Below are 15,943 nucleotides of genomic sequence, written 5' to 3' on the forward strand. Positions count from 1 at the left end.
ATTGGGAGAAGAGATTTGTGGGTTTGGATGCCCTCGCTGGGTCCCCTCCAAGTGCAGCATTTTACAATTTTCTGAAATTGGCTGGCATATCTCCTCAAAGTCTCCTCTGTCCTGTCTATCTTCCCACCCACCTGCCAACATAACAGTTGATTTAAACAATAGAAGTAAAACAATATAATGACAAATAAAAACATAACAGGGCATCAACAGCAGAATAAAACAAAACAAAACTGGAGAGTAAAAGCAGCTACTAATCCCAATTTCATTTCATTCGTAGAGCTAAAACATTTACTTCTCAAAGGTCTTCAGGGGCAAGTTTGGGGGCAATTTTAATCAGGAAGGGGGAATCAGACTGTTATGTACTGAAGTTCTCACCCTGGGCCAGCAGGGGATACTGTAGATAGTTTTCACTCAGGTCCGCATATGCAAATAAGGAATTGAAAGTGACGTTCAGTGATTGGATAGTTACAGAAAGTTGTTACTGTTGCTTTGTAGTGGAGCTCTATATAAGCAGGTTGGCTGAACCTTCAGTTTAGTTCTGTTCTGGCCTGCGAATAAACAAGAGCTGTTTGAAGAATCGCTGTGTCGTCTGATATGTTCACCCACAACTTAACACAGACCCGTTCTCCTGAGCCTTATTGTTCCAGTGTTGACTAAGGGATCGGTGGATGAGAGGACAGCTCCAATTTCTTGAAGAAGAAAAAATCTCAGCATCTGCTCCTACACTCATACACATCAAGCGGCTGCTTAATAGCACAAGAGCAGTCCAGGCTGAGATTTTTGCTATCAGTTGGCAACCTTATATGTTGGGTTTTTAAAAAAAGCAGTTCTAATTAAGCAGCAGTTCGGAGTGCCAGTGTTTTTACAGGCCCTGTGGCTGACACGATAAAATATTTCAGGGCTGTAAGCATACACACCTAAAAGATACCATCTTCTGGGAAGTCTCCAAATAAGGTTGGCGTAGATGAATTTAGATTACAATGCACTGTGTCAACAACAGCCATGTTTGTCCCCGCCGTTTTATTTGCAGGCACAACTGAGATTTGTACTAAACAAAGCAAAGAATCAATTTCCTTTTTGTTTTGTTTTTTTTTTCCAGTGGGGGAAAACCAAATTGCTCAGCTCCCAAGTGCTCAAGGTCCTTTGCAGCCTTCGCTGCTTGAGGTCAGCCGTTCCCCAAGGATGTGTACTTAACCTAGATTCTGCGGCTGCATTTCGGAGAAGAACTAGGTCAGGAAGCAGCGGGAAGAACCGGTAATCAGCATCTAGCTCCTTTCTTGTCTTGCTCCCCTTCTCTTTGGGAAAAAAACAGCTCTTAATGGAATACTTGCTCAAAATTCTGCGATTCTAGGGTTCCCCCCTCCCAATATTTTTACTGGTGTAATAGGCGAAAATCTGCCCTTATTCCCTTATGGGGAACACAAGAGCCCTTGGAGAGTCTTTTGCAGGTTCTCCATCGGTCGGAGAAAATAACAGAGGCCAACCAGAGAATATTGAGAAGCAAAGTAGCTCGTAAGCCTAATCTTTATTGAACTGTTGCAACAGAGTGCTCCCCTCACACGCAGGAAAGGAAGAGGACCCCAAACAAAGGTGTGTTCGCCCTTATATAGACATTTTAAATTGCCCGCACTAGAGTCCAAGGCCACCCCCAGAAACATCATACCTACATCACAGAAGGGGTGCGTTGTTTACCTCCTGTCTGGCAGGTTACCTGGTAATGCTTACTTAATTGGACACCCTGGGGAGCCTGGCCAGTGTTTTGTAATGATACATACTGTACTTAGTTCCTGAGCCAGGTCACAGGCTCACCCTATTCGTACACAGACATACCATTAAGACAGGATCTGTGAAGGAAAAGACAATGGGGAGGCTTTTCCATTTTCCTTGACCTTGCAGAGAAATCATTTGGTCAGTTTGGGAGTCGAAATGGTTTCCGGGCTGTTTTCCTGTGCTGCTTCAGACATGTGGTTTATATATTTATGTATGTGTTTGCCTGCTACAGCCTCCTCTTCTCCTCATCCGCTGTCCAGCAACCACTTTGAGCTGGCCAAAGGAAGAGGTTTGCAGCCGCAGCCACGGAGAGGCAATGGGACGCTCTCTCGCTGGTGTTGCTGTAACGGCAAGGAAAATAGGGGCATTCTGGGATCAAATCAGAAGCTGGGATAGCTTTCATAATTACAGGACTGCCCCTGGAAAATTGGACACCTGGAGGGTATGGTTAATATCAGCTGGACACAGCAAAACTAACCAGAAGCCTTTTTCCTGTTATGGGGTACTGCCAGACCCTCCAAGTGACTCTACTTTCTAGGGACAGTCCCAGATTTACAGAAGCCATTCCAGTTTCTGAATCGATCCTAGATTTTTATTTCCCCTCCCTTCCCTCTCCCTCCCCTTTTATGGAGATTACCCACTCTGAGACCCCACAGCTAATTCTCCCCTGACCTCCTCGCTGGCCCAAGTAGGACCAGTTCAGCCAGCTAGCCCTAGGGTTTATCTAATTGATTTTTGATTTTCGAATTTTATTGTTATTCAAGTTTTTCTACTGTATTTTATGCTGCTTTTATAATTAAGTGTTTTAAAGTGTTTTAAATTTTGTTGTTAGCTGCCCCGAGCCTGGTTTTTGAACCGGGAAGGGCGGGGTATAAATAAAAAAATATTATTTATTATTTATTATTATTTTAGAATGTCCCACTTTTCCTTAGGACGTCCCTATTTTCATCGGAGAAATGTTGGAGGGTATGGAGTTATATGACCCACAAAGCAAGGAGATAAGTAACTATACAACCTTCAGAATACATCTGGAAACAGCCCTGTATAGGGAATGTTTTTTTTTTAAAAAATGTTAAATGTTTTATTATGTTTTTATATGTGTTGGAAGCTGCCCAGAGTGGCTGGGGCATCCATGTCAGATGGGTGCGGTATAAATCATGAAGTGATGATGATGATCACTGTGCCATTGAGAGCGTGCTCACTTATGGCTTATGTGTGTGGTACGGAAGCTGTACTACCCAGGACAGGATGGGGTTGTGCAGGGTTGTGAAGGCAGCAGAGAGCATTGTTGGCTGCCCACTCTCCACCTTAGAACACATTTATGCCACAAGGTGCCATAGGAAGGCACTGGACATAGTAAAAGATTCATTGCATCCTGGTCACTGTCTCTTCGAGCTCTTGCCGTCGGGACGGAGATACAGGACGATGAAGACAAGAACGAGCCGTCTTAAGAACAGCTTCTTCTCCAGAGCGATCTCGGCCCTGAATGGGAAGCCCGGACTTTGAAAGTCATCTAATCTCCCTTGCTGTATTTTACTATATTGTTTAATTAGTGTTTTTATGGAGCAGTCAAGTAATTTCGTTGTCCCCGAAGGGAGCAATGACAATAAAGATATGATGATGATGATGATGGAATAGGACATCCCTATTTTCACTGGAGAAATGTTGGAGGGTATGCCCTGCTTATAACCCAGTGTTCTTCTGTCGTGTCTGGACCAGCTGTAAGGGATGCCTCACTTAGGACACAATACAGTGGTCTAAAATTAAGGTTACTCATAGATAACTCACAGTAGCCAAGCTATCCTCATCTGGGAAAGGACGTACTGTAGTTGATGCACCAATGAAAGCTGTTGAGATCGCCACTTACCTAGGAGTAAGCCCCCTTGAATTCATTAGGACGCTGCTGAGTAGATTTGGGCAGGATTTTCAGCCTGAAGACATTTACTGGGTGACACAGAGGCCTCTTTGTGAACCGAACACTCGCTCTGCGATTGCTGGGGTGATGCCAGGGCAAAACGCCTTTGTCCCTCGGCTGGTATAATGACCAGATCTGCAAGCTCACAGATTCAGCTCCGTTGAATAATCGGACAGAAAAGGAGGCACGGGTCTTTCTGCGGTTAGTAGGTCAGATGCTGGGCCCGAGGTTACGAAGCGGGGTCTTTGGTAAAGGTAATGGCTCAGCCAACCTCGCCAGCTTAGTCAGCATCAAGGGACATGGAAGTGTCATGGTATGGCAAATCTTGCACATTGCAGCAGCATTTATTCTTCCCTGACTTGATGGAATGTCCTCCAAAGTAAATTTCTTTTGGAATTAGAATAAATAAACCTTTTTGTGTGTGTGTTTTGTGTGTGTGTGTGTAGAACTGCCTTCTTAATAAAACATAACACTCTCCTGTGCAGGTCAGCCAACACACACTGCTTATTGCTAGAATAACACTTGCATAAACTGAAAGGAACTGTAAAGAAAATTCTAACCTGGTGGTGATGGGTGCTTAGATCCAGCCCATGATAACAGGACGTTCTAAATTTAACTCTGCAATGGTTCAGATTAGGATTGTAGCCTTTTTAATCCATGGGTAGGAATAATTGTTGCACCCGAGCAGAGACAAAAGGAGCCAAACGACACCAAGGGGTTAATCCAGAGAAAGAGCATTTTATTCTGCCATCCGGAGGGGCAGAGGCACCTGTGTGATTCAGTTCACAAAAGACAGGCCGCACCGAAAACATTTTACAAGCAGGTTTTATCCTTTTTTTCAAACCCCTTTTTCCCTGTCCCCCTTCACAGATTCTTACATAGAATGTTGCTTTTTTCGTTCCCTGGTTCTGTTCCCGGAAGTATGTTGCAAATCAATGTACCAGGACAAGGTTGCTTAGATCTGGGAACCGAAAGGTTTTATGTTCTCAGCTCTAGGTTTGTTACAGCGTTTTTGTTACAAAGAGGACTGCTTAGCTTGTGCTTTTTGTCTTAGAGGAAATTGCAGTTTTTAAAATGCGTACGCCGAGGCCTGGCTGGGGGGGGGGGGGAATTCGCAAACAGTTTTTAGGGCTTTCTGGGGTAACCCTAACTGTACCCCTTCATTCCATACCTCTTAATTTTGGACAGCCTTTTTTTCAAAAAGGCTCGTCCCAGGAAGGCACAGGCTGATATTCTCGGGTCAGAGCTATAATCTGGGGGCGAAGCATGCGAGAAATCATATTGCGTGTCATTGTATGCAAGCATTGCAGCAAGCAAGGTACAGAAAAGCAAAAAATTAGCAAAATGAAAAGTGGGCCAAGCAGCAGCAAAAACAGGCCTTTTACCCATCCTAGTTTTGGCAACCAGTCAAGCCATGACATGTCCCATCCCTCCCAGGTTTGGGTAGGAATATGGGCCACTGTTTCAAGTCCTGCTGCCAAATTGCGAATGGCCTCACCATGATCAGAGATGTTAAAGCAACAGGCCCCACCTGTGAGATTTAACGCTGCACAAAAGCCGCCATGTTGCGCCAGGAGAAAGTCCAACGCTAATCGGACTGAGAGAAACGCATTGCGTGTCTCATCCAATTGCGTGGCAATTAGCCTAAGGGCCGTGGCTGTCGTGTTAGCAACAATCTCTACCACTGCCTGGAGTCTGATTATGCGGTTCAAGTTATAGATTGGCCCCCTTGCCCCAGTGATTTTCTCTCCCCGATTCCAGGAGGCTGGCGCATAATGGGCCAGTATCCTTTCCGGAGGCCACTGATTTTGGCCCCAATCCTGGGAGCTGCCACCTGCAAGTGTTGCCAGGTCAGCCGAACGCCTCCTTCTAGGGGGTGCAGAGGGTATTTGGTCAGGAATCCACATGGGGGGTATTAAGTAGGCTGGAAAACAGACCCCATACCATCCTCTTGGGAGGGCATGATAGGCCTTTCTGCCACACACCCAGTAAACGTCCTGACCATGGGCAGATATGGTGCCTGTTAGCAAGCGGGCCAGGCATGCAGTCAATTTGGAACCAGAAAAAGTTCCTGTCTTGGACTCAGGCATGTCAGTTGGGGCTGGGAAGGTACGATCACAGTGGGAAGTGCCCACATAGGTCTGAGCGTCATTGGCGTCATTTGATTTGTTGACACAAAGGCAGCCAGTGATCCTGTGAACCTGGAAAGGGACGGAATGATTCCATAAAGAAGAATGGTTGCCCAGAGGCTGGAAGGCAACAAGTGGAGTTGTAACCAAGGATTCATTCCAAGGCACAGGGAGGAGTGGCATTCCTCCCAGAGCATCTACAGGGGCCAGAGTGCAAACGGCACAATTGGTCCGATTTGCAGAGAACGCAACCATCTCAGCAACCTGAATCCACTTATTATATGTGTGGTGGGCCCCCCCATGATTGCAGCAGTTGTCTGGTCACTGTGAGTGGTATTGGCATATCAAAGGTCAAAGGCAGCAGAAATACCAGCACGGGGACCCACAGTCGTATTTGAGCCATTGTATGCATGTGGAGGGGCTTAGGTAAGTGCTAGAGAGTGGGCTGGGGTGTAATTACGCTGAAAGAAAAGACTCACTAGACACCCTCCTCTGCAGGGGTAGCGTAAAGCAAAGCAGGCCCAGGTACCTTCAATAAAGTTCAGTCATGCAAAAGGAAAGGAAAGAAAATGTGAAAATGTCCTCTTTCAATCCATGCTGGATTCTTGAGCCGTGCAAAACGTCAGCTTCCAGAGTGACGTGAGCAGGGCTGTAGTCTGGGGGCGTCGGGGCGTCTTGTGGGCGTTGGACGTCTTGGATCCCTTCCAACAAGGCTGGAGCGATGTCTGGGCGTCTGGGGTGAGTCGAAGGGGCCAGTGCAGACCAGGTGTCACAGATGCTGGTGACTTTAACAGCTGTAGAGAAACAGGACAGCCTCTGGCTGGTTTACCTGTCAAGAGAAGAGAAAAAGAAACACACGGCAGAACGACTGTACATTGACAGATAGCATTTGCACCTAAGGTATAGGCCTAGCAAACATTAATTCAAAAAGGTATGCTTGGCAGGAAACTTCGCAAGGGGTTAACAGTTCTGTTCCTTGGGTTTAGTTTTGCCAGCTGAGATTTTTTTTTTTTTAAAAAGTCTCATTCATGTGCTCTAAATTTCAGAGCTCTCGTGGCCTGTAAGCCATGTTGCAAATTTTCAGTTTTCATCTGCCAAGTTTGCTAGTGTCCAATGTGTTCCCTTGCTTCTGGCAAAGTATCAAAGTTTCAAAATTCCTATGTTATGCTGCAGCTTGTTTTTCAGAATAAAATTGCACCTTAAAAAGTAAAACTTGACAAAGTTCACAGAAAGCATTCACTTGCTTTTAAGAAAGTCACTTTCCTCAGGTTAGTGCTTGGGGCAAGGGGGGGGGGTAACCCTTGGCCTTCTGGGTTTTTTTGTGGCTGAACCATAAATCCAGACAGTGTGGGGTTCAGGGTAGCTGGTTGGTGAGAATGCAGCATTTTCCTCTTGGGATAGCAGCCAAGAGATAACGCTCTGAAGCTACCTCCAAGCGCCTGGCACAAGGAAAAAAAAAAAAAAAAAAAAAAGCTGATGTTCTGTTACTTGCTTCTAGCTGCAACAGTCTTTTAGCAAGAATAGAGATGAGAAGAAATCATTTTTGAGAAATCTTATTGTTCCCAGCCTGTGGGGGTGGGGTGTGTCGGGCGTGGGGCCTATGGGCATTCCATTTCCCAATGACCCTCTTGCCTGCAGATGGTGCACTGGTTTCTTTCCTAGGCATCTTCTTTCCCTCCCGTGGACACCCTCTTGCATTTTTGGCTTTCTGGCTGCTTGAAGACAAACCCCTAATTATTTTGGCCGGGTCCTCTTTGAAAGAAGGATTCTGATTTAAAAGTGCTTGGTCCTGGACATCGGATGACTCCAGGGGGTCGTACAGTCAGTGGGTGGGCCATCAACGTGGAGTTTTAGCTACCCCAATTGCAACATCAGTATTGTTTGCTGCCTTGAGCTGTTCCCTGGCACAGGCATTTACCTTGCGGACCTCAATGGTCAGTATTGTAATCCTAGGGCTTTCAATCCCTTGGGTTTAATTGTCTATTTTTTAACAGTTCTGTCCCATGCGGCTCTCAAAGCCTTCTGCTCTGTTTCTTTCTGTCTGCCAATTCACATCCTTGCATTGTGCTGCTTCTAGAACCAAGAAGCCACATCCAGCTCACTGTTTTAAACGGTTCTACATACTGGAACACTCTGTCAGACTGCTTCCTAGTCCATCTTATCTCTTTATCTAGAGTTTTTCTGAAGTCATCATCATCACCATCATCACCTTCCTCTTCACCATCCTTGCTTGCATCAAAAGGGGGTTGGGTAAGGGGAACCTCGTTTAGCCCTGGTGCAGTTGCTGCATATGGTGGAGGGGGCTAATTATTCCTCTTCCAGGACTGGCAAAACTGGTGGCTTTTTAACTTGTAATTGTACTGAACACAGTTTGACTTGGGCAGTCACAATTCTATTTTTCCGAAGCCATGAGGGATTTTGATCCACATTGGCTTTCCAGATAGAAATATAGGGAATCTGATCTGTGTGGGCCTTGAAAATGTTACTCCATAAAATGTTGACCAAGTTTGGATCAAAGGATCCTCCAGGAGGCCATTCTGGTAAATACGAAGGCCAGTCAACTTCACATAAATGTTGGAGACTGCTTTTTTTGAGTTTACATCCCCACTCTTCTGCTTTCGTGGCACTTTTCCAGTTTTCCAGAAAGCTCTGTAGTGGTGTCTCAAGAATTGTTTTACTGCTTTTATTTCCCATGACTCTGGGATCCTGGGGACACTGGGACACTCAGCCCTCCTAACGTTAATTTCTCTCACTCAGTCACAGGCCGGACGTTGCTTTCAACGTCTCACACACTCAAAACATTCACTGGAGTGTCCCCACACGCACATTCAGAAAAACCCATACACCTCCCCCAATCCCTTTTCCCCCCAAAAAATAACCACAACCGGCAGCGTTTAGACTTCGACCGGGGCCCAAGAGCACTCTACTGCTTCTTTTGGACACAAAAAGAACCATAACCGGCAGCGCTTAGACTTCGACCGGGGCCCAAGAGCACTCTACTGCTTCTTCTGGGCACAAAAAGAACCATAACCGGCAGCGCTTAGACTTCGACCGGGGCCCAAGAGCACTCTACTGCTTCTTCTGGGCACAAAACCAACCATAACCGGCAGCGCTTAGACTTCGACCGGCGCCCAGGAGCACTCTACTGCTTCTTCTGGACACAAAAATAACCACAACCGGCAGCGTTTAGACTTCGACCGGGGCCCAAGAGCACTCTACTGCTTCTTTTGGACACAAAAAGAACCATAACCGGCAGCGCTTAGACTTCGACCGGGGCCCAAGAGCACTCTACTGCTTCTTCTGGGCACAAAACCAACCATAACCGGCAGCGCTTAGACTTCGACCGGGGCCCAAGAGCACTCTACTGCTTCTTCTGGGCACAAAAAGAACCATAACCGGCAGCGCTTAGACTTCGACCGGCGCCCTGCAGCACCCTTTTTGCTGCTTTTATGGGCAATACCAAAACCAGTGGCACTTCTTCTACCCTGCTGGCGGAGTTGATCAGACTCTCTTATTGCTCCCACCTATCCCTGTGGAGCTTACCTTGTTCCTCGAGGTACCTTCTTTCTGCACGGCCGTTGCTCTTTCTCTCCGTCACTTGTCGCGTGTCCACTCAGGAACGGGTGGCCAGTCCCTCCCACGAAGTTGGCAGGATGCGCGCTGGAACTGTTGACCCAGGATCCTGAGCTGCTCGCCTTGCAGTGACGCCCTGGACCTCTTTGTCCCTCAATCTCGGGGAACGTGCTTATTCCCGGCCAATGCACCAGAAATATGTAGCCTTTTTAATCCATGGGTAGGAATAATTGTTGCACCCGAGCAGAGACAAAAGGAGCCAAACGACACCAAGGGGTTAATCCAGAGAAAGAGCATTTTATTCTGCCATCCGGAGGGGCAGAGGCACCTGTGTGATTCAGTTCACAAAAGACAGGCCGCACCGAAAACATTTTACAAGCAGGTTTTATCCTTTTTTTCAAACCCCTTTTTCCCTGTCCCCCTTCACAGATTCTTACATAGAATGTTGCTTTTTTCGTTCCCTGGTTCTGTTCCCGGAAGTATGTTGCAAATCAATGTACCAGGACAAGGTTGCTTAGATCTGGGAACCGAAAGGTTTTATGTTCTCAGCTCTAGGTTTGTTACAGCGTTTTTGTTACAAAGAGGACTGCTTAGCTTGTGCTTTTTGTCTTAGAGGAAATTGCAGTTTTTAAAATGCGTACGCCGAGGCCTGGCTGGGGGGGGGGGGGGGAATTCGCAAACAGTTTTTAGGGCTTTCTGGGGTAACCCTAACTGTACCCCTTCAGGATGATCTTAATAACCTCCTGTGGATCTGATGCATGCTTACAGGAGCTTATGCCTCCAATAATGTAATTTCTTAGGAATTACATCTTATACACAGAGCTCTCTATTGCCAGGTTATTTAATGCATTGGCGACAGGTTAGCTAGCAGCAATATTGTATTAGCAAAGTCATAGCTAAAGAGAGATGATATCATGCTTTCACACTCTGTGTTATCAATTTAGCAGAAATTATTAAAAATAGAAACCCTGAAACCCTAAAGATGGCCTACTTCAGATTGTCATCCTCTGGATGTATTATGGGTGATGCATTTTGTCCTGAGTTAAAACCACAAAGAGTCCAATGGTACTCTGCAAACTAACACAAATTTATTGTGGATCAAGCCTCTCTCTCTCTCTCTCTGTATGTATGTAAGATAATGATGGTAGGGATGTAATAAAAATATGACATATTCAAGGGAGTGCCATGAGGGGTGTACACTTTTATATGGGTACATAGTTGCACAGTCCACAGTACAACTACTCAGAAGTAAGTCAGAATACCAGTGCATTAAGGACTGCCTCTCCCCATATGAACCACCCTAGACCCCATGATCACGATCTGAGGCCCTTCTTCGTGTGCCCCCTCCACAAAAGTACCGCAGGGTCAAGGGCAGACTTTTATAATCTTTTGTAATATGGCGTCCCACGCGAGGCCTACATTTGGCGTCTCCAAATGGATCTTCTCAGTTATAGGTTTTCTCAGATTTATGCCCCCTGGGCTTGGCGCCCCGTGCGTGGGATCTGTCTCGACTGCATTAAATCCAGTGCTAGGAGAGCGGCAACATGAAAACAGGGCCTTCTCAGTGGTGGCTCCATTTGTGGAACAATCATATCTTTACAATATCTCTTCAAGTGCCTCCACTTCAAAGTCGACAGGATGCTTTAATGTATTCCGCCACACACACACCCTGCCAGGTTTTAATGTATGTATGCATGCTTTTGTTTCTTTGTTAAGCCTTTTTGGCGAAAAGATAAAAAAGTGAATAAAAAAATCAATGAATGAAATGTGCAAGTGGTTGACGGAACTTCCTCCTCATCTGGGGCTCGCCCTGCAGGTATAGGGCGGTATGCAAATTTAATAGCTAATAATAATAATAATAACAATAAGGAAAGTGAGGCAAGGCAGGGCGCCCCCTTTCCGCTGAGGGAGGCCTAGCGCCAGCCTCGCAGCCCCTGTTGCTAAGGCGACATCCTGACGACAAGGGCCGTTGCTAAGGGGAGGCCCTTCTTCCGCGTCCGCGTGAAGGAGAGTGCGCGTTGCTAGGGGGCGGGGCGAGGCGGCACGTTGCCCGGCAACGGTTGCCGCGGGGCGGGGCCGTTCCCCGGCTCCTTCTCCTCCCTCCTCCTCCCATGGAACAGCTGGCCCTGTCGGGACGTACCATTCCGAGCGAGCGAGGGGGGGGGGCGCAGCGAGAAGAGCCGGCGGGCGGGGGGCGCCGTGGGCGGGGCGGAAGGGCAACGGCTCGCCTCTTTCTCCCTCCAGCTGAGGCGCAGTTGGTGCGTCCCCCGCTCCTCCCCCCCCCTCCGCCGCTCGGTGCTGCAGGGAAGGCGAAGCGGAGGCGGCGGGTGCTGCTGGGCTGACAGGACAATGGCGCTGCTCCCCTCGGCACGGAACCCCCTGCTGCTGCCGCCCCCGGCCCGAAGGGGGCGCCCCAAGGCCCGAGGAGGGGCCCAGCCCAGCGTCAGGTGAGGAGGGGTGGGGGGGGGAGGTGACAGTGGGGCTGCCCTGGGTGGTGTCTGGAGAAAGGAGAGGAGGGGGGAGGAGGGAGAAAGGAGAGAGGTGGGGGACAGGGGGGAAGGGGTGGGAGTGAGGGGTCGGTGGGGGGAGACGAGCAGGGGGACGCGGGGGGAGGGGAGGGGAGCAGGGGGTGGGGTGGGGTGGGGTGGGGCTGCCCTGGGTGGGGTCTAGAGGGAGTGGAGGAAAAGGTTATGCAAAAGTGGGGGTGGGGTGAACATGCATTCTTTTATACATGCATATATATATGTGTGTGTGTGTGTGTGTGTGTGTGTGTGTATATATGTATGTATAAATATATATGTATATATATGCGCACATATACACACACACATATATACTGTACACGCATATGTATATATTTTCTTCACCACCATAAGGTCCCAGGGCAGGTTGCCACCCGCACAAAATCAAAAATCCCATGAAACAAAGCCAGAACATGTGGCCTTAAGCAACAAAGGAGGTGGCCTTGCAAAAAAAAAAAAAAAATCTTATCTTCCTGAGCAACTGTCAAAGGGTTAGGGTCCTGCGGGGTGTAAGGGGTGGGGAATGCCATGATGCAGATATTGGGGGGGGGTTGCTTTGGTGCAAGTGTGGGGTGAGGGGTACCTGGGGAAGGGGTGCTTTGCTACAGAATCGGGATGCAGCATATCTAGGGGGTGTCAATAAGGGCAAGGGGTATCTGGGAGGCTGGGAATAGGGGAGTTGTTGTGCAGGCAAGAGCTGAGGTTGGGAAGGGTTAGGGGGCGCTGGCAGTAGGTGCTGCTTGAGGGAGGCAGGGCAGGCAGTGGGGAAGGGCTACAGGAAGATCTGTGAGGGACCTGGTGGGGGGGTGGACATGAGCTTTGGCTTGAGCTGAGGTGGGTTCTGTTGGAGGGTCTGCCTTGCTGCAGAAATATGCAGAGGGTCAATGAAGGTTAGGGGCTGTTGGGTCCAGGTGGAGGATAGTATGGCCAACATGGGGTCACATCAGCACAGAATATGCAGGGGGGTGAGTAAGAGTTGTAAGGAGGCTAGAGGGCAAGATGTGTAGGGAGTGGGTGGTGGGTCCAGGAAGGGTAAGGGCTTTGTTGCAGATGTTTACAGAATACAGGAAATTGGTGTGGGGTAGGAAGCATAGGGGGCACCCAGGGGCAGGAAGGGTGTGGATGCAAGACTGGGGAGCTGTCTCACTAGTTTGCATTTGGCCCTCTCCGTCAGGGCTCACATTAGTTTTGTGGCACCCTTTTTCAGGGACCAAATAATTCAAAAAAATTAAAGTCTCACCTGAGCATACCCTTGGGAGCAGATCCTGTTGATTTGGGTTCCAGGCAAGTCTAGGGTAGTAGATCAAATTCCTAGTTATTCTTCTACCCGCACCCCACCCCCTGACAAAGTGAATTCAGAGAGCTAAGAGTTTGCCCAGGGCCCAACCCCTCTGTGGATGAGTAGTGTGTGTGTTGCAGTGTCTGGGCCAGTAAGCAGTGCCCTGTGTTTGCATTTGAGCTCTCCTGGCACCTTTTCGAGTTGTAGGTTATCAATCTAGCAGGCAAGAATCATAGAATCATGGGTTGAGAAGAGAAGAGTCTTGACTGCATGCCTTGGGTCCAGTACAGTTTCAAGACAGAAGGTCTTCAAGGGAGTCAAAGAGTGTGATGGAAAATGGCTGGTGTTGGTGTGGGGCTGAAAAAAAGACTTGGGAACACGTAGTCTCTTGGATTGTTTCCCCATCCTTCATGCAGGATAGGCTAATGGAGGGAGGTGGAGAAAGCTGTGGTGGTGGGTTCAGAATGTTTGGGACACATCAGATTGGTGGAGGCTCTAATAAGGAGGTGGCTTGTGGTGGTGATGGGACTTTAGGATGGGGCAGTTTGGGAGGGTGCATGTTTGAAGTGGTTACTTTGGGGGAAAGGATGTAGAGAGGATATGCTTTAGGGGAGAGATTGTAAGGACAGGATACAATGAAGGCAGGAGTTCTTTGGAACCACTGCTTCTCCTCTGTCATTTGGATGAACATTGAGTATGTTGGGCAACAGTATTATGAACTGGAATATTAAACACAATGACATTTAAATATGCTTGTAGAGAGCTGGATGAGGTCCTGTACCACTGTAAAGACAGGGCAATGCATCCTTTAAAATAGACTAAAATAAAAGCCAAGGCGTTTTGGTGAGATACCCCTTTGGAGTCTTGGAACGTGCGCAAATATTTCCCAGCATCTTTTCTTTTGTTCCCAGCCTCCCCTCTCCTTTCATAGCAAATCCACAAAGCGAGGATGAGATCAAATTCTTAAAAGTGTGTGTGCGCATGCCTCTTAAGCCCTCCCAGACAGGCACAGAGAATAGCAGCCTTTCTTTTTGCAATATGTTTACATGGCTGCCTGTGTGAAGGTTAAATTCCTCTTTCTTGTGGGGTGGCAAATTAAATTAGTCACAAGTGTGTGCGTAGGGGGGGGGGAGATGCCTAAGGGGGGGAATCGTCTGCAGGCCTGTGTTTTACAGTTGTTCGTGTGAGAAAAGCCCCGTCTCCAAATAATTCCTGTTCAGTAATTGGAAAGAATGCAAGACTTGGCTTCTGATTTTTTTCTTCTTCTTCTGAGTTCTGATTATTTAAGCTTTTTTTTTTTTAAAAAAAAAAGCAAGCAAGCAAATGGCTTCTAATGAAGCTCTATTAGCTTAGCAGAGCGAATGACCTTGGGAACGGAGCTGCTGTTTCAGAGCTACCTTGGGGATTTGTTCTGGAGAAACAGATGTAAGTAGTCAGCAGCCTACAACATTTGCCAGCCCCTTAGAATGTCATCTGTTCACATTCTCCTCCCAGATCGCAATGGCATTCCATTCCAATTCCATCCCCCATTCCTTGTTTAACTTAACGGTACTTTGCAAATCAAATGGTGCTAAGAGAAAAGCAGTTGCCTCACTGCAGAAAATGTACTTCCTGGGTTGCTAAATGAGCAAATATGACAGTGTTTGCACAAAGACTGGCCGTGTTTCTCAGTGCCTGTCTTCCTATGCTACAACTGGAGAAATGTCACAAGATGATATTTCTTGTGTCTCTTTCAAGCACTTCAAAATGAGCGGGCTGGAGCTAGAGTTTGGCACGCAAACAACCAAAAGCCCTGGCTGCCTGTCAAAAGGGAAAGGGAAACATTTTCCATGTTCCTTAAATAAAATTCCGTTAAACCGCTGAATGCGCAGCTCCCATAAAGCGTGAGAGCTTATTTAAATTTATAAATTCCCTCTTCAAATGACAGTAACCGTGAAGACATTTGGAGCCCAGGAGAATGTTACAGTGGCGTGTCTCCTTCCTTCCTGCATACGGGGGTCTCTCTAGCAAGCCCACCCTGGTCTACATGGCTGGCGTCCTTTCCTTAATGAGATCTTCCAGGCCTCAGTAAACCACTCCTGCTCAGTTATAATAAATACCCTCCCATTCTTTGCATGCTCTCTTTGCTGCTGGGAGTGGAGTGGTGGATATAGCATTGAGTTTGGGCCTGGAGGTGGGAGAAGCATGTTCAGATCTCTGCTGAAGTTCAAATGTGTGTTCTCTTTTCCCAGACCACCTCTCCACCCAGTGACTTTATGGGAGCTATAGCAAGATAAGGGTCCGTGCTCAGTCCATGGTCAACTCATACCTCTTCCACCCGACCCATATGTTGGTTCGCTCCAATGCTGAGCTGAATTGACTCTGTGAGCATCTTGGATATTCATTCCCTTTGTCAAACATATCCCTTTTCATCTCTCTTTGGCTTCCCTTCTTTGCTGGTCTCCTAGGCTGCAACCCCACCATTGACCTGGGCAGTTCCACCACCACACTTCTCCCTGTTCTTTTCTAGGGTTGCTTTTCCTCCAGCTGGGCATCTGATCTTAGGGATAGAAGCTGCTATGTGGAAGCCCCTTACTGTAGGAGTCTTTCACTGCAATATCTTCTGCAGCAGGGGAAGGGAGACTTTTGACTTGCAGTGTCTACTAGACACCCCAAGATCTACTAACTGGATTTGGGTGCAAAAACTAAAAAAAAATTAAATCATTTCCTGATCACCCCGGGGAATGGCTCAGTGCCTGAGGATCTTCTTTGTATG

At 47.6% G+C, this 15,943-nt stretch overlaps 1 protein-coding gene and 1 long non-coding RNA gene across 2 annotated transcripts in view; one reads left to right on the top strand and one right to left on the bottom strand.

Annotated features, from left to right (window-relative positions):
• Positions 1-8,557: 8,557 nt before the first annotated feature.
• Positions 8,558-8,941, bottom strand: LOC310685089. The gene is made up of 2 exons (XR_014515061.1): positions 8,815-8,941; positions 8,558-8,743 (listed from the first exon to the last, which is right to left on the bottom strand). It is a non-coding gene; the product is annotated as an uncharacterized lncRNA (long non-coding RNA).
• A 2,516-nt stretch (positions 8,942-11,457) lies between these two features.
• DNAAF9 (dynein axonemal assembly factor 9) overlaps positions 11,458-15,943 on the top strand; it is an 89,548-nt gene continuing 85,062 nt past the window's right edge. Inside the window, exon 1 of the mRNA XM_083398243.1 lies at positions 11,458-11,834. Within this exon, the coding sequence (XP_083254369.1) occupies positions 11,737-11,834 (98 nt within the window). The 5' untranslated portion in view covers positions 11,458-11,736. The remainder of the gene's footprint in view (positions 11,835-15,943) is intronic.

This window comes from Podarcis tiliguerta, assembly GCF_965153285.1.
Source record: "Podarcis tiliguerta genome assembly, chromosome: 9".
In the NCBI taxonomy this organism is placed as follows: domain Eukaryota; kingdom Metazoa; phylum Chordata; class Lepidosauria; order Squamata; family Lacertidae; genus Podarcis; species Podarcis tiliguerta.